Here is a 23,688-nt window from a genome sequence, read left to right as displayed (position 1 = left end):
GGTTGTTTTGGTTGTCTGATTGGAATTTATCACCAACTTCAGTTTTTTTCGGCTGGATTACGAATTCTACCTTTCCCCTTTCGACACTTCATACCAATATGTAATTATTATGAATGCACCGATTTTCTGATACCTGATTGCTTTGAAACTGACTGCTTCTACTTGTTGTTTGTTCATTAATAGTGTGATTCATTGAACTTTTTTTTTATATTAGTGGAACTTTGACTGAATTTCTATCCTACCCACACTTGTCAGCTCACGTTTTTTCGCGTGTTCGCAATCGTATTATAGTAACTTTTCAAGATGTTGATAAATGGTGTTGGATTTTGTTCTCTTCTTCTTAGCTTTCTTAGTAATTTCTTTGCCATGCAGAATTTAGCTTATCACGACGTTTTTGGACGATTTTTTGCAGTTGTATAAGGTGATGAGTGCTGGTCCGTGTCTCTGATTTATTAGTATGCTGCGAGTTTTCCAATGTTATTCCTGGTAAATAATTGTCACGGTAAATATGATTTTTCAGTGGTTATTTGGTTGTCTTATTGGATTTTATCATCAACTTCAGTGTTTTTTCGGCTGGATTATGAATCCTACCTTTCCCTATTTCCACACTTCATACCAATATGTAGTTATGATGAATGCACCGATTTTCTGATACCTGATTGCTTTGAAACTGACTGCTTCTACTTTTTGAATTTCATTAATAGTGTGATTCATTGATCATTTTTTATATTTGCTTAACTTTGACTGAAATCATCCTATCCTACCCACACTTGTTAGCTCATGTCATTTTTCGCGTGTGTTTGCAATCGTATATGATAACTGTTGAACATGTTGATGTATGTTGTTGGATCTTGTCCTCTTCTTCTTAGCTTTCTTAGAGATTTTTGCTTGCAAACGAACAGCCTTACATTTTTTGTCATTTTAGAGGGTGAATCCTTGAGCAATTTCTGTATCAGTGTATCTTTGGCTTAACTTCGGTCCTGCTCCAGCTTGTTAGCTTATGTGAGCTTTCGTTTCCTGCTCCAGCTTTGGCTTTTGCTTTGTGCAAGTGTTCTTTTTAAATGTTGGAGTTGGTGATTGATTGTTATTGGATCTGGCCCTTTTTCTCATTTTTCATTGTGATATCTGTTTGCCATGCAGAACGTTACATTATCATGACGTTTTTGAACGAGTATTTCCAATTGTATAAGATGATGAGTACAGGTCCGTGTTTCTGATTTATGATTATGCTGCAAATTATCTGATGTTATTCTCGGTAATTAATTGTCACACTACGAGTGGTTTTCCAGACACATTGGTTCTGTCACATGATTCTGCTTCTACATTTTGTTGGTCCACTTAGAGGGTGTCTCATCGAACACTTTTTATTAGTGTTACTGGGGGTTTAAGTGCACTTCTGCTCTAGCTTATTAAGAGTTTTCATTGTTTCTGCCCATATTTATAATGATAGTTGAAGATATTTTGAGACAATCTTTTGCTGCTGATGAGATGGTGAGTACAGGTCTCTGTTTCTGAACTTTGATTCTGTTCCAAGTCTTCTGATATATTTCTTTGTTAATAATGGTAACGATAAGTTTTTTTCAGGGGCATTTTGTTTTTATATTTTGAGTTTTTCGCCAACTTCAGTTATTTTGGCTTAATTTCTGGACCGTACTTATTGCTCTCAAACATTTCCTATCAATGATACAGCTAAGATGAACCCACCAATTTTCTAATAATTAATATGTTTGAAAACTGACAGTTTCTATATTTTTGTGGACTTGGAGGTTTCCGTGAACAATACTTATATCAGTTCAACTTTGACTGAACTTCAGTCCTGCTCCAGCTTGTTAGCTCGTGTAAGCTAACTTAGAGAGCTGACTCGAAAATATAAACAGAATGAGAAAAAACGAGAGGTTTCAAAGTTTCCTGACTTCATAATTTAGTGTAAAATCGTAGCCTTCATAATTGAACAAACATAAATTTTAAACAATTTGATAAAGTGCGGCAAAATTGCCATAGAGAAATTACTTGGGAATATCTTAAACAGATGAGGATATTTATCATATTTGTTGTTCAGATGTCGGAAGAGTTCTGATCGCACTCAGCAATTGCAGACAATCGCCATAAAATAGTGTTGAGATTGAGAGTAGAAAGAACTGGAAACCGCATTCGCGCACCTTTGCATCTCCTTTTTAAGCTTGATTTTAAGGCATTTGTTGAAACTATGAGAGAAAAGTGTTTCAATTGTTGATTGATCTTATTTTTAACATTACGTGAGATTTTCTGCTGTTCAGTATTGTACGAATTTGTCTTATATGCGTTTCTATTCTGTTAGAAAATTGTTCCGCTGCGAATTGTTTTATGGAATTTTGTCGTTAGCTTTATTTAAAGTTGATTTTTTTTTCAATTTGAGAAATTTAAATGGCTCTAAGCAAAATCTGTAACAATTTTTTTTGTCCTGTAGTCATTTTTATGCGATTTTTTTGTCTCGCGCCTTTAAATTCGCTTACTTTAAAACCTGACACGCATCTCCTCTGAGATCCCCACGTGGCTCACCCATAAGCCCCAGCTGTCTACTACTTAAGCCTAGCGCTCGCCGATCGTTAAAGCAATTAGTTGGTTATGTTTATTAGCCTCCCTCATCTCAGCCGGCTATGATGGCTGCCCTATTTGTTTTAACTTAACCGAGTAAAAATTTGTTTCGCTTCACCGTAAGTGATAGTTCGTTCAACACTTTCCGTGAATTCTTTTTGATTTCTCGAGGCTAATTTTGTTCTTCCTTCCTTCTCAAACGGTTTTAAACAGCAGTTGCTCGGCAGAGCATTGTAAAATGAACGGAGTCATAAAAGCGAACTCAAGAATAGAAACGGGATAAACCCATGAAGCACAATTTTAGATGTCTGCTGCTTGATTTTTGTCCTGATAAGAGTTACCATCTCTAATGCTTGTTGGTACTGATGCTAGGACCTGTATCCACTCATGAAACATGAGTTTAATTACGGAATGACATCAAAATAGATTGCACTTTTAATATACGTTTGTACAAAATCCTTTTATTTCTGTCTCAGCCTAATTTGAGTTTTGGGAATCAATGGAGGCTATTTAAAAGTTCTATTCGAAATTAATCTCCTGAAATTTTGTAATAGTTAGATCATATGAAGTATTGGTCTTCTTATTGATATAATTCCCATTTGAGCGGATTTCTGCGTTTCATGTTGCTGATACCTGATTATTTTTCATCTATTCGTGCTACGTTAAATTAGTGCCTTCATGTACTTAAAATAAAACTGTTGGATCTGATCTTCTTTCTCTATTTTTGTGATGATTTTTCGTACTGGAAACCTCTTTTTATTAATGTTTTTTGTTGATTTTCTGCAATTGCTGAGTGTCATGAAAACTCCTGCGACTATAATTATAGTTGTGGTGATTACCCTAAAGTTTTTTCGGCGTTAGATTTTTGAACTCAGATAATGTTTCCCTGGCAGTATTGTTGCCCCTTTTCAATTTTAATTTTAAAATTTAAAAGAAGGCAACAAAACTTTATTTATTTCTTCATTTTTGTTTGTTTGTTTATTTCATCATTTTTGTTTCTTCTAAATTGCACATTCAGGAATTTATGAAACCTGTTGTTTTTTCTGATTGGGTTGCTATTTTTCATTCGTTTTGGCTGTGAATCCACATTGCTTTAATTTTAACTGTTAATTCTTCTTAAAAATTCTTTTGGCAGTGGTTTTATGCTAGCTGTCGTAATCTCTATATCATTTTTTAATTACTGCTCTGTGTTTTGGATGTTCTTCGTTGGAGTGCAGAGGCTAAGGAAAAATTGAATTCATTGCTATTTAGTTTAAACAGCGCTTTATGTGCATTTTTGTGCAGTCTTTTTTGGATGACTTCTGTCCTTCTGATGCTTTTATAATATTATAATACTAGTTTTTGACCTCGTTTTATGCGTTGCGTGATATTTTACATTATGACTGATTTGTTTTGAGACGCCGAATTTTTATTTTTCACGTTTTTAATGTCAATGAGACCACAAAATCGAATTGGTTTTAGTCACATCGAAGTAATAAAGAGAGTGAAATTCGAATAATTTTATGACGTGCTTTTTAATAGCCGCCGTCAGCCTCTCAACGGCTATTATTTAGGCGCTCTCCTTTTGGTCTCGCCGAAACAGGAAGTGGAGCGAAAAAGCGAGTGGTTCTGCGGCGTGAAATTTTTTCTATCTAATTTTAAAGTAGAGTGAGAAAACGGTGGTTGAACAAAAATTTGCTTTCTCGCTAGTGGTTTTTTGTTCAAATGCGGCAATTTCACTTTGATGTTTACTGTTTTTTCATTTTTTGGATTGGATTTTTTTCTAAACGGTTTTTCCAATGCATTCATAGTTCATTCTAGGCCTAGTTTTTTGTTTGAACCAAATTTCCATTTCTCGTTGGTGGTGTTTTGACTTTGATTTTCTGTTTTCTTTTTAAATTTATTTGATCTGATTTTTTTAATTATGTTTTTTTTTTCAATTTACTCATAGTCCGTTCTAGGTCTAGTTTTTTTGTTTAGTCATTAAATATTCTTTGAATTTTACGTCAGGACTTTTCCTGCTATGTTTTTTATTTCGCTTTACCTTGTGATCACGTTTTTCGCTTTACCTTTTGATCCGTTTTTCGCTTTACTTAAGTCATGATTTTCACGTTTGACTTTGACTTACTTCACTCACTGTTTAAACTGAATGGATTTTAAATTTTTTACGCATTCGTTTACGCAATGTTGTGAATACTGTAAAAGTCGAAAAAGACTCTAAAAATCAAAAGAGAGGGGATAAACCGATAACGCCCGGTTATTAAATCATTGAGAATTAGGCTATCAAATTTCATTAGAGTGTTTGCTAGCTGACAGCGGTATTAAGCTTATTAGCTTTCAGTCTAGAAGCTGAATTAAGTAAAGTTTTAGAATCCAACTGAAACTGCACGCCAAATTAGCACACTTTTTGACACTGAAAAAAAAACAAAAACATTGGATCAATTTATCTCTTCTTTTTTCTTTTTGTTTCAATCCCGATGTGCATCAAGCGCGTCAACGGCGGCTATTTTCCGGCAAAATTGTTATTACCTTTCCAGGTCAGTTGTTGTCTAGGTTTTGTATTGTGCTTTTAGTTTTTATATATTGATTTTGACTATATTAACAAAGTATTAGATTAATTTTTCCTTTTTCTGACCCACCTCCTCTTTTGGCTTATAAGGGTATTTTGGAGAGCAACATTTTTTTTACATTTGCTATTTGTTTTTTTTTGGCTATCATTGGGAGGCTTTGATTCTTGGGATGTTGTCCGTCCGTTTGTGAAGCCCAACCTTCTTTTTTTTCTCTTATAAACATAAGTGAATTGGGAATAACTGAAAACGAAATTGCTCACGTACAATGTTGAAGCAATTATTGTAGTCGTGTGTATTTTTGTTTTTATTCAATTTTCGCTTGACCATTTTGAGTTTTCGAGTGACTTTTATCATGCTTGACTTTTTGGTCTTCGCATGATCTAAATTGCTCTATCATTCAAAGTTTTAAGCAGCTGAGTGGTGGCAGTTTACTATTGGAATTCAAATGAAAATATAACTCGTTTATCATTCCCTTTTAAGTACTTTTAGTGGTAGATACTGAGCTATAATATGGAAGATCGCCCCGGCTAAAGCAAGCTACAATCAAAGCATTGACTCCTCGCTGAAAGAGGTTACAATAGAGTTCAGCTCCGCCTGTTCTTAAAACATTTAGTTGGATGTTTAGAAAAGTTTTTAACTCAGCCTCGTGCAATAGCTCTGAGGCGAAGTTTGTCGCAATTATATTGGTCTTGCTACTTTTTGCTTTATTGATTTTTCGTTGGACGCTTTTGAGTTTGGACAGCACTCTCTGAGAGCTCTGCTAGTCTCGTAGTGTTCAATTCTGCGGAGCTGCGTCTTCTCCTCCCTCGTCCTCCCTTTCACTCCATCTCATTCCACTGATTCCATGCCTAACCCCGCACCCCATTGAGACTCCCGCTCCAACCCCTCTCACCCATGCTCCAACTGTTATTCCGTTATGTTTATAGCTGCGTAGTTGAAAGCTGAGCAAAGCTAAATTGTGGTAATCTTTTTTTAGAAATTGAATTGTATTGGGGCGCTGTCTTTAACAAATGTTGAGAGTGCAGCAAAAATGGCGTTAAGTTTTTGTTCAGATTGCTGTTTTCGAGAGAGTGAGAAATTGAGGCTCAAAAGAATTTTCTGTAAGAGTGACATTTTGTGAGCGAGTGTCATTCTGTAAGCGAGTGCCACCCCGAACGCATCCTTGACAATGTACTCCTTAATACTAGCATCCCTAAGCCCAAGTCCGAACAAGGGTAATAGCGTGTCCGAACGAAACAGTCCCAGACAAAACAGTCCCAAATTGCAGAATATTCCCTAACAAAACTGTCCGAGACAAAATAGTCCAATAAAAGCAGACAAAACATTCCCAGACAAAACTGTCCGAGACAAAATAGTCCAATAAAAGCAGACAAAACATTCCCAGACAAAACTGTCCCAGACAAAATAGTCCAATAAAAGCAGACAAAACATTCCCAGACAAAACTGTCCCAGACAAAATAGTCCAATGAAAGCAGACAAAACATTCCCAGACAAAACTGTCCGAGACAAAATAGTCCAATAAAAGCAGACAAAACATTCCCAGACAAAACTGTCCGAGACAAAATAGTCCAATAAAAGCAGACAAAACATTCCCAGACAAAACTGTCCCAGACAAAATAGTCCAATAAAAGCAGACAAAACATTCCCAGACAAAACTGTCCCAGACAAAATAGTCCAATAAAAGCAGACAAAACATTCCCAGACAAAACTGTCCCAGACAAAATAGTCCAATAAAAGCAGACAAAACATTCCCAGACAAAACTGTCCGAGACAAAATAGTCCAATAAAAGCAGACAAAACTTTCCCAGACAAAACTGTCCCAGACAAAATAGTCCAATAAAAGCAGACAAAACATTCCCAGACAAAACTGTCCGAGACAAAATAGTCCAATGAAAGCAGACAAAGCATTCCCAGACAAAACTGTCCGAGACAAATTAGTGCAATAAAAGCAGACAAAACATTCCCCGACAAAACTGTCCGAGACAAAATAGTCCAATGAAAGCAGACAAAACATTCCCAGACAAAACTGTCCGAGACAAAATAGTCCAATAAAAGCAGACAAAACATTCCCAGACAAAACTGTCCGAGACAAAATAGTCCAATAAAAGCAGACAAAACATTCCCAGACAAAACTGTCCCAGACAAAATAGTCCAATAAAAGCAGACAAAACATTCCCAGACAAAACTGTCCCAGACAAAATAGTCCAATAAAAGCAGACAAAACATTCCCAGACAAAACTGTCCCAGACAAAATAGTCCAATAAAAGCAGACAAAACATTCCCAGACAAAAACTGTCCCAGACAAAATAGTCCAATAAAAGCAGACAAAACATTCCCAGACAAAACTGTCCCAGGCAAAATAGTCCAATAAAAGCAGACAAAACATTCCCAGACAAAACTGTCCGAGACAAAATAGTCCAATAAAAGCAGACAAAACATTCCCAGACAAAACTGTCCCAGACAAAATAGTCCAATAAAAGCAGACAAAACATTCCCAGACAAAACTGTCCCAGACAAAATAGTCCAATAAAAGCAGACAAAACATTCCCAGACAAAACTGTCCCAGACAAAATAGTCCAATAAAAGCAGACAAAACATTCCCAGACAAAACTGTCCGAGACAAAATAGTCCAATAAAAGCAGACAAAACTTTCCCAGACAAAACTGTCCCAGACAAAATAGTCCAATGAAAGCAGACAAAACATTCCCAGACAAAACTGTCCCAGACAAAATAGTGCAATAAAAGCAGACAAAACTTTCCCAGACAAAACTGTCCAAGACAAAATAGTCCAATAAAAGCAGACAAAACATTCCCAGACAAAACTGTCCCAGACAAAATAGTCCAATAAAAGCAGACAAAACATTCCCAGACAAAACTGTCCGAGACAAAATAGTCCAATAAAAGCAGACAAAACATTCCCAGACAAAACTGTCCGAGACAAAATTGTTCAATAAAAGCAGACAAAACATTCCCAGACAAAGCTGTCCCAGACAAAATAATCCAATAAAAGCAGACAAAACATTCCCAGACAAAACTGTCCCAGACAAAATAGTCCAATAAAAGCAGACAAAACATTCCCAGACAAAACTGTCCGAGACAAAATAGTCCAATGAAAGCAGACAAAGCATTCCCAGACAAAACTGTCCGAGACAAATTAGTGCAATAAAAGCAGACAAAACATTCCCCGACAAAACTGTCCGAGACAAAATAGTCCAATAAAAGCAGACAAAACATTCCCAGACAAAACTGTCCCGGACAAAATAGTCCAATAAAAGCAGACAAAACATTCCAGACAAATCTGTCCCAGACAAAATAGTCCAATAAAAGCAGACAAAATATTCCCAGACAAAACTGTCCCAGACAAAATAGTCCAATAAAAGCAGACAAAACATTCCCAGACAAAACTGTCCCAGACAAAATAGTCCAATAAAAGCAGACAAAACATTCCCCGACAAAAACTGTCCCAGACAAAATAGTCCAATAAAAGCAGACAAAACATTCCCAGACAAAACTGTCCCAGACAAAATAGTCCAATAAAAGCAGACAAAACATTCCCAGACAAAACTGTCCCAGACAAAATAGTCCACTAAAAGCAGACAAAACATTCCCAGACAAAACGGTCCGAGACAAAATAGTCCAATAAAAGCAGACAAAACATTCCAAGACAAAACTGTCCGAGACAAAATAGTCCAATAAAAGCAGACAAAACCTTCCCAGACAAAACTGTCCCAGACAAAATAGTCCAATAAAAGCAGACAAAACATTCCCAGACAAAACTGTCCCAGACAAAATAGTCCAATAAAAGCAGACAAAACATTCCCAGACAAAACTGTCCCAGACAATATAGTCCAATAAAAGCAGACAAAACATTCCCAGACAAAACTGTCCGAGACAAAATAGTCCAATAAAAGCAGACAAAACATTCCCAGACAAAACTGTCCCAGACAAAATAGTCCAATAAAAGCAGACAAAACATTCCCAGACAAAACTGTCCCAGACAAAATAGTCCAATAAAAGCAGACAAAACATTCCCAGACAAAAACTGTCCCAGACAAAATAGTCCAATAAAAGCAGACAAAACATTCCCAGACAAAACTCTCCCAGACAAAATGGTCCAATGAAAGCAGACAAAATAGTCCAATAAAAGCAGACAAAATAGTCCAATAAAAGCAGACAAAATAGTCCAATAAAAGCAGACGAAATAGTCCCATAAAAGCAGACAAAATAGTCCTGAATAAAAATTCAAAACGATTGTTTATTAACAAACATAACTCAAAAACTTGTTTCAAAATACATAATTTGGTAAAATCTATAGTGTAATAAGCTTAATTTTTGTTCATACAATTATATTTAGTGAATAATCTAAGTAGTTTCTTTGTTAATTGGTGCGCATATGTTTAACTCTATATTTAGTTCGGACTATGTAATCAGCTCCCTGTTATCATCTTTTCATAAACCATTGTTTCTGATTCTCATTTTTGTGATCAAAATGGTGGTCAGTTAGATAGATAGATGGTCAATGTGATTGTTTTTGATAGCGTTGTCCTTTTTACTATGTCATTAGATTTGCAAATTTTTCTAAGAACTATCATTTTGATTTGGGATGATCTATTGAAACTTAATTCGATTGAAGTTGACCAGAAATGACGTGGATTGTAGAATGATCTTCATAGCTGTCTCTTCTCTTTCTACTGCGCAAGTGAAAAGCAGCGAGTGTGGTAGAAAAGAGATATTGTATGAAAATATGTAGTGTGTTGATATTTTTCTCTTTGCAGTTTGGCGTTATGAATTGTAGTGGCTTTCCTTCTATGTGGATATATGAAGCACTTGTGCTGAAAATAAAATTAGTTCTTGCTGCGCAGTTTTATTTCAACTATTCTGTCTACAATTATTTTATGGTGAGGAAAACATGCTTAGCTATAAGAGAAGCACTAATAAAGACTATTAAGCCGTTTGTTTCCTTGAGTTAAAATCGATTCAAGAAAGGTGTCAGCTACTATATTAAAATATATACAATTTTTTTGAAGACATAGTTCTTAAGCTGTTTTTCTCAAATTGCGTAAAAAATGGCTTTGCTCGCCCTGTAAAATTAAAATGAATTTTTTGTATGAATATAACGCGTCCCTGAATGCGTGTTTAACCAGAATTAGGCGCCCACTTCAATTTTTCTAATCATAAATCAAAAAGTTATCAGAGCAGCTAGCATTTTGTGAATTAAAGAAACGTTTCCTCAGATTCATCATTGCGCTGCAAAATGTACATTAAGTAAATTTACTCAAAAATACCAGCATTTGCCATTCAGCTATTTATACATGCAGTTGTTAAAAGCAGTGCCGACAATTCGGTCCAAAAACATTGTCACAGATATTCTGTCTCCCTCGATGATTTTCGAAGTTTAACCAAACTGTCTGCGGCAAATAGCATTTAATCTTAAGGATTGTTTATTGGCAATAATTGTATTAAAGGTTCATTCTACTTTTTACTCATTTGTTCTAGTTATTACACCTACAAATGTAGTTTGTTAAAGTAACATCGAGGCTAGGTAAACTGTTCTGCCACACAGTTCAATGTGATTAATTTCAAATACGGTTTTTGAATATGGGCAGCAGTAATATGTTACAGTAAAGAGACATTAGAAAAAGATAAAGAAAAATGACTATTTTGTACGTACCAGTGATTTCAAATGAATATTTTGTAACAGGAAATTAAGAGAAAAAACGAATATCAAATTGAAATTTTCAAAAATCGTCATATAACTCTGTGTTTTACACTGCAGGTCTTTATCATGGATGGTTGAGTAATAAAACTGGTGGTTCGGAGATGTGATCGAAAACTTGTTTCTGATTTTTTTCATTGTTATAGCTGTAGAATTCAATGCAATTTTTATGCAAAGTGCCATTTCCCCCTGTTCGGGTCTTAAGAGCTGCATGGTTGTTTTCTGCAAAAAGCTAAGTTGGTTTTTCGCTGCCTTAACACCAAAAGGCTAAGCTGTATAATCTATTATCTAAATTTGTGAAACTTTCTGCTCTGTGCCATGAAAGAAAAAAACTTTACCAGGAACTGTATACTATCCCTACTTTTTGGTGTACCAATTCGATATCTTTTGTCGAGAAAAAATTGGTATCATCAGAACTCCCTCAAAACTTTGAATCAATAGTTTGTTGGGAAACTATTCAATTTCAAAAATTTGTTGGATGTAATGTGTTCCCCCCTCCACGTGGTTTTTGCGCCTCCCAGATGCAAAATTATATGTTATACAGCACGGTACTATGTAAAAAATAGAACGAGTGCCTGGTGGGCGTAAATGATATAAGCCCACTAAGCTGGGGCGGGGGGGGGGCAAATAGATTCAATTTTTTTTTACTGTACTCGTCTTTTCACGTAAGGTATTTCAATCTACTAATAAAGCGTGAAACTGACACTGAAAAAAAATACGAAAATGCGATAAATAAGGAGAAAAAGTTTCAGTAGTTTTACCCTGCGATGTAAAATCTTTTGAAATGAAAATAAGCAGAGAATACTGAATAAATACTTTTGAAATTGTTCATCAAGTTATGTATATGGTGCTGCAGTTGTTTTAAGTTGTCATAATCAGAAATTTTTCAGCTTAAATTGTTATCAATTTTGAATTAAGGTTTGTATCTTTTTTTCAAATTATCGGGGAAAATATTGCTTCAAGAACTCTTTGACTAAACTGCTATTACAGAGCTTGTGGTGCAGAGCAAATGCTTTTGAAACATTTCTTTGAACATTTCAAAAAAAAAACAGTTGAAAAGTTGTCCAGCGTCGTAGCATTTAAACATCAACGCGAATGAAACAAAAGACGGGACGAGATTTAAGAATCAATAAGATGCAAGAAACGGCCTTTAAACAAAATCGGAGGTTTAGCCCATATGATGTTAACAACTCAACACAAGTTAACTTAAGTAAAATAAATTGTGTAGTGTAATATAGCCTTGGCGGCAAAAAGGCTAAACAAGGCCTGTTGGCCTTGACGCAATCTGGCCTTGCTTTGGGTCTAAATTTCAATCATAAAGAACGTTTGATTATTATTTATTATTTTTTATCCAGGCCATAATTGCTTAAATGGTGAAAATTTAGCTAACTGCGGCTCTCAAACTAGTCGTTGATTAAATAATTTAAAATAGCACTGGCGGAAAAAAGGCTAGATCACACTTGTTAGCTTTTTGCTAGTCAAATATAGGTCAATTCAGTTCAAATATAACGCAGTGTCACCTAGCGTTGGCCTTAAATTGAACTTCAAAGTTCGTGTTTTATATTAGTAAGATATCTAGACCATATTTACCTAAATGGCGCAATTTTAGTGTAATTTTTCTGCTCAAACTAATCGTTGCTCAAGCCACATATTTTAGAACACTGATTTTGCTTGGTCAAATTTGTCCTAGTCTGGGGCTCAAACCAGTGACCCCGTGCCATTTCAATGCGATACCATCTGCGCTTTATTATGCTGCTTACCCCTTTTTACAATAGAAATATTTTTTTTGCCTCAAGCGCTCGCTTAATATACAATCGTTTGCTTTGCGTTTGCAACAAAAAGAAGCGACATTGGAAGCCAAAGTATAGGAGCTAGGCTATTTCTTCATAATAAATTTAACAAGCTGTAGTGCTCAGTCTCGGCAAAAGTGATTTCTCAACAAAATATGTTTAATTTTTTCCAAATATTTCCGTTCTATTCTGTAATCTTTTAATATGTTTGGTTGTGTTGTATTTGTAGTTTGTTACTAAACGAAAATATTAGAAGCTAAAATGTTCTGTAATGTTTCCATATTGTTTTAACCTTTTTGTGATCAAATGACAATGTCTATAGAGTTAGTAAAGTTTTTTGGGCTACAGACACAACTACTATATGCACAATATTTCTCTAAGCTGCCAATTTGCTGTTTCTATAGAAAATTTTTTTTACCTTAAGCCGAAATATTACAATTTGGCACAGAAAATTTTCGTATTTAGCAGCTTTTTGTAATTTTACAAGTTTTCTGAGAGTTGTCATTTCTCGAATGGATTTCTGAAAATAGTTCCGTCAACTTTTTTCAGGTTCTTTTTGCGACGTTGTTCTCTATATGTTGATCAAGTTTGTTAGTCGGCCTACAATTTTACGTGTATTTGACTAGAAACACGAGGGATTTCATATCGAAAATAGTGCTAAAATTAATCTTTTAGTGAATGTGGCAATTTTTAATTCTCTTCTCTGCTGGGACCTGCTTTTGGCATGTTTAGAGTGTTTAATTGCTCTCAAACGAAGTTCGACTTTTCGTCCTTGTGGGCTGTAAAAGTATGATTCTGAAGCTGCTTAGAGGGCAGAACTTCGAATTTCATGGTGTGAAGGGCATTTTTGATAGCGGTTCTACCCTCTCCCCAAATTTTTCTGCCCCCACCTCTTTCATACACTGCTCTTACCCAGTGTATATGACGCAGTGTCACCTAGCGTTGGCCTTAAATTGAACTTTAAAGTTCGTGTTTTATATTAGTAAGATATCTAGACCATATTTGCCTAAATGGCGCAATTTTAGTGTAATTTTTCTGCTCAAACTAATCGTTGCTCAAGCCACATATTTTAGAACACTGATTTTGCTTGGTCAAATTTGTCCTAGTCTGGGGCTCAAACCAGTGACCCCGTGCCATTTCAATGCGATACCATCTGCGCTTTATTATGCTGCTTACCCTTTTTTTTACAATTGAAATATTTTTTTTTGCCTCAAGCGCTCGCTTAATATACAATCGTTTGCTTTGCGTTTGCAACAAAAAGAAGTGACATCTGAAACCAAAGTATAGGAGCTAGGCTATTTCGTCATAATAAATTTAACAAGCTGTAGTGCTCAGTCTCGGCAAAAGTGATTTCTCAACAAAATATGTTTAATTTTTTCCAAATATTTCCGTTCTATTCTGCAATCTTTTAACATGTTTGGTTGTGTTGTATTTGTAGTTTGTTACTAAACGAAAATATTAGAAGCTAAAATGTTCTGTAATGTTTCCATATTGTTTTGACCTTTTTGTGATCAAATGACAATGTCTATTGAGTTATTAAAGTTATTTGGGCTACAGACACAACTACTATATGCACAATATTTCTCTTAGCTGCCAATTTGCTGGTTCTATAGAAAATTATATTTTTCACTTTAAGCCGAAATGTTACAATTTGGCTCAGAAAATTTTCGTATTTAGCAGCTTTTTGTAATTTTACAAGTTTTCTGAGAGTTGTCATTTCTCGAATGGATTTCTGAAAATAGTTCCGTCAACTTTTTTCAGGTTCTTTTTGCGACGTTGTTCTCTATATGTTGATCAAGTTTGTTAGTCGGCCTACAATTTTACGTGTATTTGACTAGAAACACGAGGGATTTCATATCGAAAATAGTGCTAAAATTAATCTTTTAGTGAATGTGGCTAGTGAATGTGGCAATTTTTAATTCTCTTCTCTGCTGGAACCTGCTTTTGGCATGTTTAGAGTGTTTAATTGCTCTCAAACGAAGTTTGACTTTTCGTCCTTGTGGGCTGTAAAAGTATGATTGACCGAAGCTGCTTAGAGGGCAGAACTTCGAATTTCATGGTGTGACGGGCATTTTTGATAGCGGTTCTACCCTCTCCCCAAATTTTTCTACCCCCACCTCTTTCATACACTGCTCTTACCCAGGGAGTCGGCCACCCTAAGCCTAAGCTAGTTACAACCAAAGGAAACCCCTCGCGTATAATTAGAGAGCAATTCGTCCGACGCTTGTTCGTTGGTCTGAAGAAGTTGTCAACTATTTGCTAAATTTTGTCTCACTTCCTTGCTTGATTTACATCGTTCTCCTCCAAACTTCAGTTGAAAAAAAATTGCTCTGAAAAGTGATTATTTCTTTCCGATAAGTTTTTTTGTTTTCTTTAGGCAATTGTAGTGCCAATTGTATCACTGGTTAATTGCCTGATGATTTATCACCAAACTTTGTATCATTCGGAGCATTACAGTTGTCGTTTTGGCGTTTTTTTAATGGCTGTTAGCTATACTTTAATTTTGCTCATTTGCAGGAGAAGGATCTTGGCGACGAGTATGGATGGAAGCAAGTTCACGGAGATGTGTTCCGCCCTGGAGAGCACCGGACCCTATTCTGCGCATTCGTGGGCACCGGATACCAGATCACAGTAGTCTCTCTCCTCGTTATCATGCTCGCCATATTCGGAGAGTTGTATACTGAGTTAGTGCTATTGATTTTTTATCTCATGTTTGCTTTTGGAAGCGACCTTGCCCACCCAAAAGAAGTCGGATATAACCGTTAAGCGGGTTTTGAAAGATCGGCATTAGCAATCAGTCAAATACATAAAGTATGTTTGATTGGCTTTTAAAACTTTTGGAATTAGGGTGGAAAAGGTGGAACCAACTGTTGGTGTTTGTGGCTTGGGTTCGTAAATTATGCTATTAATCGTATATTAATAGCCGCACAGCGATAGCTGGGGCTATTATTGGTCTTCTCTTGGTTTTTACGATTCAAAAAATTTGAATTGTATTGGGGCGCTGTCTGTTTTTTAAGATGTGTTCACACATTTTCATGATTTTTGAGGTCAAATTGGAGTCGTGATTTTGGTCACGTCCAAAAGGGAAGTGGAGCGAAAAAGCGATTGGTTTTGCGGCGTGAAATTTTTTTGCTCTAATTTAAAAGTAAATTGAGAAAACGGTGTTTGAACAAAAATTCGCTTTCTCGCTAGTGGTTTTTTGTTCACATCCGGCAATTTCACTTTGATTTTTTACTGTTTTTTTTCAAATTTGTGGATGGGATATTTTTATTAACCACTGAATGGTTTTCCCAATCCATTTATAATTCATTCTAGGCTTAGTTTTTTGTCTGAGCCATGTTTCCATTTCTCGTTAGTGGTTGTTTTGTTCACATGTGGCGTTTTGACATTGATTTTCTGTTTTTTTTAATTGTTCTTAAACGCAGTTCATAGCAATTTTTGTAAACGTGTGTCTTTTTTTGCAAATTTTTCGCTTGACAATTTTGCGCTGTTCTTCTAAAACATTCTTTGACGTCTCAAGTGACTTTTTGACGCTTCCGTTCCTCATTTTTGAGTGATCTCTATTGCTCTGAAGTAAAGCTAATATAAATTCGGTTGCAGAATAAGTGAGGTATGTGATCTGTAGCGCAGTGGTTGTGGCTGTGGATCGGGAGGTCAGTGTTACGAATCCCGGAGGCGTCAAGGTTTTTTGCACCCATAAAGAAAAATTGATCTATACTAAAGACCATGAATTAAATTGCCTCGCCTGTCGTTCAAGAGCAGTTCTTCCGACATTTGTCGGTTTATGTTTAACTTTTTTGATCTGATTTTGTATAGAAGTGTTTTTCTTTCATAGTCTGTTTCAGGTCCAGTTTTTTGTTTAGTCAATGAAAATTCTTTGAATTGTACGTCAGGACTTGGCCTGCTATGATTTTTTTTAGTTCGTCGTCAAGATTTTTGTTACGACCATATGACGTCACAACCACTTCAAATCTGCTTTTTATTCATTCGTTCATGCATTTTCAACTGAAGTGAGTGCGTGACGTCATTTTTCGCTCTTAGTGGAGCGAGTTTTATGTTCATTCGCGTGATTAAAGTTTTGGTCACACGTGACTTAACCTCACTCTCAAAAATGACCTCCTCACTTCGAAATAGACTTTTAATTCTAAGAGATAAGGTTAAGTGACTATATGTCACTTAACCTTATCTCTTATTTGAGAGCAGTTATTTGAGAGAAGGTTATTTGAGAGCAGTTAATAGAGGCAGCAATAACTTATACAGACTCTTAATCAAAGTATAACATCTCAGCCTTCAATGAAAAGACTATTTTTTTTGTTTGTCTTTTTTACTGTTTTTCTGGCAATACTATTTTTTACTATTTTCTGGCAATCGGCCTGCTATGTTTTTATTTTTTGATATCTCTGGTAGGAACTCTATTGGAGGAAACTCATCTCAAGGAAAAACGCATCTGCTCAATAAAAATCTAGCATAAGTAAATAATCTTGCATAACTATCCCTTGCATAAGTAAATAAGTAATAAGTATCTTATCGCAACACATAAGATGTATTGAAGACTTGATTGTGTGAGATGCCCTTTTAATGTGGACACATTGGATGATATAGTTTGTTCTGATATAGATATACTCTGATATTATGCGAGGAAATGAAATTTGTGTTATTAGTCAGCATTCTTCTCAAGGGTGATAAAACCAAAATTTTTAAGGCTGACATCTGATCAGAGAATTGAGATTTTATTTATTGTCTAGTATTGAGATTTTCTAGTGGACATTAAGGTGGAATTTATATCCATAAGTAAAATAGACATAAGAAAAAAATATCCATCAATATATCAAATGATTTTGGTTGTTTGCAGGCGTGGATCTCTGCTGAGCACGGCAATCTTTGTCTACGCTGCCACTTCTCCTGTCAATGGATATTTCGGTGGCAGTCTCTACGCTAGAATGGGAGGTATGACACTTTCATACAGGATATACCGACTAAATTGATGATGTCGCTTTAATGTTCAGTAGGAGCTGCGTTTGATATCCATATGAAAATCGTACTACCTTGATAAAATCTTAATAAACGATCGGTGGTTATAGAAATTATCAAGATACTTCCGATCTTTGAATGCGTTTCAAGGAGTATGTTACTTACCGATATTTTATCAATGTTAGCAACATTGAATATGAAAATTGGCTCATAAAGATCTTGCTAAAGTATCAGAAATATTAAATAAGCAAGATCTTTCATATGTTGCTAAGATAATTCAAGCATTTGTGCATTTTTGTTGTCATTGCGAGCCAGAAAATTAATATAATTTTCCTCGTTCTGTCCAAATAAATGTAAAAAAAGCTCCTGGAGACAATTTTGTTTTGCGTTAGTTGATTAGTTCTTAGTTTATGCAAGCTACAAGAATACCAATTCAAAAGGTGTAAAGCATTGTAAAGTTAACAAGAAGGCTGGCTTGTTCTGTGCGTGCCAGAGAATATTCCCATATTTGCATTTGAATGTATAATACATATTAAATGTATATATCGAAAAAGATATTCCAGAAACGTTTGTTTTAGCACCAAACATTGTTTTCAACAAGCTGTTACGAAAAAAGTTTAGCACCAAACATTGTTTTCAGCAAGTTGTTACGAAAAAAGCTTAGCTATTTAGCTAAATTTGAAAAATAATTAGTTTCAGAGGAAGCAAAGAACCTGAGTAATCTTCAATTCCGAAATAATTAGGTGCAATTAATTTATGATAAATTTTATGAAAACAGTTCCTGAAACATGCTGTATCTACACACGAACACTTTAAATTTGAATTGTCTTGACGATTGACAATTCATATTTGGCGGTTTTGATTGAGCTCCATTAGTCTCTGTCTATTACTCTTTGAGAAACGAAAGATTTTTTTTATCTTTTTTATCTCCGTGACAAATTGGTCTCATTTTTTCAAGTTTCCTTGCAATACACCCCGAACGGTGTTTGGTTAAAATGATTGAATTAAGTTACGTAACTTAAAGAAGTGAAAATAAGTTTCGGCAAATGTATAAACAAGCGGCAAAAGCAGGCGAAACGAAGGTGAATATACTGTTTGAAAACTGTGGTTTCAAAGTAAACGAAAATCATGCTATTCGACAGATTCTGCTGCGAACCCTGATGATGCACCAATATCCCACGATAAAATAGTTACAACAAAAAATACTGACGAGCTGAAGAGTGGGCAAGAATTCGAAAATTTGATTTGGCTTTTCTGAAACATGTGGCGTCTCACTTATTCCAAAGCATGCAAGTTTTGATAGCTTTGAAAAGAACAAAAAGTAAAACATAGAAAATGCATATTAGACTAATTTATGAGAAAGTAGCAGCCAAAAGATATGCGATTTAAGTGATCAAGTGATCAGCTTTCTTCTTCACGTCTTAAGAGATTTTGTTCTATAAGACAACACTGAATTAGTAAAAATTCTTTTGGGCCCCGAGATACCTGTGAAGTTAAATTAAAAAGCTCAAAATATAGTGATAGTTTTGAGCTGTAGTTTTCGTTTAAGCATTCCGGGAGCAAATATATTATGTGAGCAAACTATATGAGCATCAAATCTGAAAAGTTTAAGTTTTCAAAAAAAACATCAAATTTGATAGAACCAAGAGCTATGTACAAGAATGGGCAAAAGGACGATGGTACGATATGCTTTACAATAGAGCATTTGAGATTTTTGTGTTTCGAATAGAAAGACGGAACAAACATCAACGTTGAATTTAAAATTTAATTCTTTCTAATTAAATTTGTAAAATTTGTTTCTTGAAAAAAGTAAGTCGTGAAGATGTCTAATATTGAAAAGGGTGTACAGCTGAGAACAGCAGTCAAAGCACCAACAAACATTGCAAGTCAGCCAGAACCTGATTTCTCTGATCTCCAAGTGGCCGTCCGCGCCCTCAACTTGAACGTTTTTTGTTAACCGTGCTGCGTCTGATTGATTACCTGTTCTGCTGCCTGATGTGCAACCTCAAATTTAAGTTCCAATCAACCTCAAAATCATAAATTTTTATGAAGAGTTGTGGGCTCAGAAACGAAGAGCTTGGGTGCAAAGAAAGAGTTTGGGTGCATTTATGAAGAGTTTGGGTGCAGAAAAAAGACTGCACCCAAAAATAATCTGAATTATGTGAAACTGGAACTCAATAATAGCTGACTGAGCATGTGGAGCTGCTCCTTAACTCATTTTCAATGTTGTTTAATAGCCGCCGTCAGCCTCTCCAACGGCTATTATTTAGGCGCTCTCCTTTGTTTTAATTCGCCTTACCTTTTGATCACGTTTTTCGTTTTACTTTAGTCAAGATTTTCAAGTTTGACTTGCCCCACTCATTGTTTCAACTGAATGGATTCTAAATACTTTCACGCAGTGAATGACGTAATGTAGCAATTACGGTCAATGTCAAAAGAGCTAGATCAAATAAAACGGGATAAACCGATAAAGCCCGGTCATTAAGTCCTAGTGTATTAGGTTATCAAAGTTCCTTAGAGCGATTGCTAGCGGATATTAGTGTTAAGCTTAATACCCTTCAGTTTAGAAGCTAGAGTAAGCATTGGTTTAGAATCTAACTGAAATTGCACAATGAATTAGAACTTTTTGAAACTTCGGAAAAAATTTTGTCCATTTCTATCTCTCATTTTTGTTCTTTTTCTTCCAATCCCGATGTGTTTCTAGCGCGTCATTGCCGGCTATTTTCCAGCAATCTGCCGGCTATGTTTTAGTGAGTGACACAAATATGAAAAATTCAAATCTCAGTTTAGTGCAAAAAAGTATAAAACGAGTCAAAGTTGATTGGTGTTCAGTCATTTTCAGACAAATATGATTGGTGTTCAGACAAATATGAAAAATTCAAATCTCAGTTTAGTGCAAAAAAGTATAAAACGAGTCAAAGTTGATTGGTGTTCAGTCACAAAGTGCATGCTATCACATAAACTAAGATTTAAAATTTCTCTTAGTTTTTCCAGTTCGATATAAAATATCTTTAAAATTTTTTTTTGCAATTAACCCTTAATGGATCTCAAATCATTTTCACCCTGATTGTCAATACATCAACAATGATTTAAATCAAGCTTAACATTGGACGAAAAGTTAATTTATAACAGGTGATGGACAGGTTAAAAATTCATAAAAATGCCTTAAACTTAGCTAAAAATTTTCCTCAAAAAGACAAATTTTTTGTATTTTTGTAGCATATGGAGACACTGATAAGTGGATAATGCACTTGTTTTTCAAAGATACTCTCGAATAAACCGCTAGATGTCGTAAACGATTGAATTTTGACCAAATTTTTAGTAAATTTGCTTAAAAATTAGGTTAAATTGCAAAAAGTCGAAAATTCTCTGAACAAAAATGGGGGTCTAGCATAAAGTTCTAATTTTTTTCAAAAAATGTGGTAACAATAATAGTCTTCAACTGCATACCGTGTTATCAGTCTAGGGCAACTTAATAATGAATAGCAAAATTTGTCGGTTTTTTCTGGTCATGGTATTTTTAAAATTAAGTTCAATTTGATCAGCGAGTCTTCAAATCCCGCTTCCTACCTGTTCTCTGCTTTTTCCCTCTTGAATTCGGATTCAAAATTTTCAGCAATACCCTCATTGAGTGACTGATGTAATAAAAAAAATTCCCTTTCAATCCAGTAATCGAACATTCAATAGACTGCTTATTAATTCTGTTGGTTTGCTGTGCTCTAGGCAAGCAGTGGATCCGACAGATGTTTGTGAGTGCGTTCCTGATCCCTGCCTACGTCTCAGCTACAGCTATAGGCATCAACTTCATCGCCATGTACTACCATGCATCCCGGGCAATTCCCTTCGGGTCCATGATAGCTGTGGCCTGCATCTGTCTCTTCGTTATTCTCCCCCTGACTCTCGTTGGAACCATTCTGGGACGGAACCTGGCAGGTCTCCCAGATGCCCCATGCAGAGTGAATGCTGTGCCAAGACCGATTCCGGAGAAAAAGTGGTAAGTTTTGCATTAAACAAAGCATTCTTTTGTATCGATTTTGTTCCCGAGTTTGGTTTTACGGGCGGCGTATATGTAGTGTGCTTGCTAAATTTATTATTGATAATAAAATTTATATTGCCTACTAGCCCGCATTAACTAACTGTTAGAAAAACGACCGGAATCATTATTGAACTCACCCAATGAGAGGGTATCCTTTTCTTAAGCAATGTCATCTAACAGGAGGGGACTTGTGCTCATTTCAAATTCAATAACGCGAGGAAATTAAAAAAAAACGAGAATTGAAAGGCTGAGGACGAGAGGAAGAAACATCAAAGATCGGAGAAAACATTAAGATTGGCAACAAGAAAAAAGCATCAAACATTTGAATTTTAGATCAAGATAAACCAAGATTATTTAATAATGGAGACCACGCAGATTGCAATAAATTTTTAGCTATTAAAAAAAGTTCTTGTAGTTAAAAAGCAATTCGTCCGACGTCAGACGTATTTGGTGAATAATGAAATCGCGTCTTTGTCATTCTAGACGACTAGCTTACTGGAGCCGCCTATGAACTATAGAGTCGCCTTTACAGTATTTATGCAGTATTTATACAATAATGGGAAAGGGTCTCATATTATGTGGGTTATTTTGACGTTTATCTCGTTGACGCACGTGTGTTTTCAAGGATAATGGAGCCTGCGATGATAGTTCTGCTGGGTGGGGTGTTGCCTTTCGGGAGTATCTTCATAGAGATGTACTTCATCTTCACCTCCTTCTGGGCATACAAGATCTACTACGTGTACGGATTCATGCTCCTCGTCTTTATCATCCTCATGATCGTGACTGTGTGTGTGACCATCGTGGCTGTTTACTTCCTACTCAATTCTGAAGACTATCGATGGTTAGTTGGTTATACGCAGAATAACCTGACTTAAATTGGAATTTGTTATAGAAATTTGATATTCACCGTCTTGTAAAAAAATTAAAGCTTATCGTTAATTGAAGTTAAAACCAAGTTGACTGCTAAAAGTTGAGGGTCTTTCCCATTATAGCCCCCCCATGAAATTATAGCCCCCCCATTATGGTATATTTACCATGATGGGGAGGGCTATAGGTTATCTGACCACTAAGCTGGGGGGGGGGGGGGGCTATAATGGGAAAGACCCAAAGTTGAAACAGGGAAGTATAACTCGGAAATCAGCGCTGCAGTGTTTAAAATTCTATGCGGATAATATTAAGGGAGCGTTTCTCGTATTAAAGAATTGCTCACGTTTTCTTGGTGTTTTTAATTGCTCTCCAAAAAAGTCTGTAGCAATTGTATTAGTTCTGTGGTCTGTTTATGCAATTTTTCGCTTGACTAGTTTTTCATCTGAGGCTTCTTAACTTTTTGTCCTCAAAGACGGGATGAACAGGTGGCGCCCGGCGGGATTTAACTGGCTGAAAAGCTCCCTTAGCCTTACGCCTTACTAGTCTCTTAAGTATGCGGTTCACCGAAGCTGTTTTGAGGAGACAATTTTGTGGTGTGAAAGGAGGTTCTTAATCTTAAAATTTTGATCCCTCAGTCACCCCCCACCCCCACCCCCCCCCCCCCCCCCCAACACCGTCCCTCGTTCACTCTCCAACTAACTGGCAATTTGGATTTGGACCTCCACAATCTTTTTGACCCCCCCCCCCCCCCCCCCCCCAACGCTTGACCACTTAAGTCGTTTATGACGACGTTAGTCGGTTCTGTTTAAACCTGAGGATGTTTTGGCTGTTTTAGGCAATGGACTAGCTTCTGGGCTGGGGCGTCGTGTGCATTCTACGTGTACCTCTACTGTATCTACTATTTCTTCTTCAAAACCAAGTCAGTAGTATTCAAATTTAATTCAATTCAAGAAATTCCAATCAAATTGAAAGTATTAGCTTGATCTAAATAGTATGTTGTAAGGGAAAAGTTTGACCAAGTTCTTACAAGTCGATGAGAAGAATACATAATCCTTAAAAGTAGTACAATTTTTTTGTTCATAGCTGTTTTTTTTTACTTAAAAAATATATTATCAAGTTGTCGAAAGTTATCCTTGTGAATACTGTGATAGAGTGACAATTACTTTCACCAATTCAATAGTTTCG

General features: G+C 35.8%; 1 protein-coding gene and 1 non-coding gene across 2 annotated transcripts in view; both read left to right on the top strand.

The window, feature by feature from the left end:
- LOC142343043 (transmembrane 9 superfamily member 3-like) overlaps positions 1–23,688 on the top strand; it is an 86,006-nt gene that overhangs the window by 55,418 nt on the left and 6,900 nt on the right. The window contains exons 7-11 of the mRNA XM_075394733.1: positions 15,147–15,313; positions 17,482–17,576; positions 21,324–21,594; positions 22,262–22,477; positions 23,339–23,422. Coding sequence (XP_075250848.1) covers positions 15,147–15,313; positions 17,482–17,576; positions 21,324–21,594; positions 22,262–22,477; positions 23,339–23,422 — 833 coding nt within the window. The remainder of the gene's footprint in view (positions 1–15,146; positions 15,314–17,481; positions 17,577–21,323; positions 21,595–22,261; positions 22,478–23,338; positions 23,423–23,688) is intronic.
- LOC142353013 (small nucleolar RNA SNORD18) lies at positions 1,186–1,248 on the top strand. The gene has a single exon (XR_012761016.1). It is a non-coding gene; the product is annotated as a small nucleolar RNA SNORD18 (small nucleolar RNA).

Source organism: Convolutriloba macropyga, chromosome 1, assembly GCF_964194025.1.
Source record: "Convolutriloba macropyga chromosome 1, txConMacr16.3, whole genome shotgun sequence".
NCBI lineage: Eukaryota > Metazoa > Xenacoelomorpha > Acoela > Convolutidae > Convolutriloba > Convolutriloba macropyga.
Note: the sequence above shows the minus strand (reverse complement) of the source record. Positions and strands in the feature narration are given on the sequence as shown.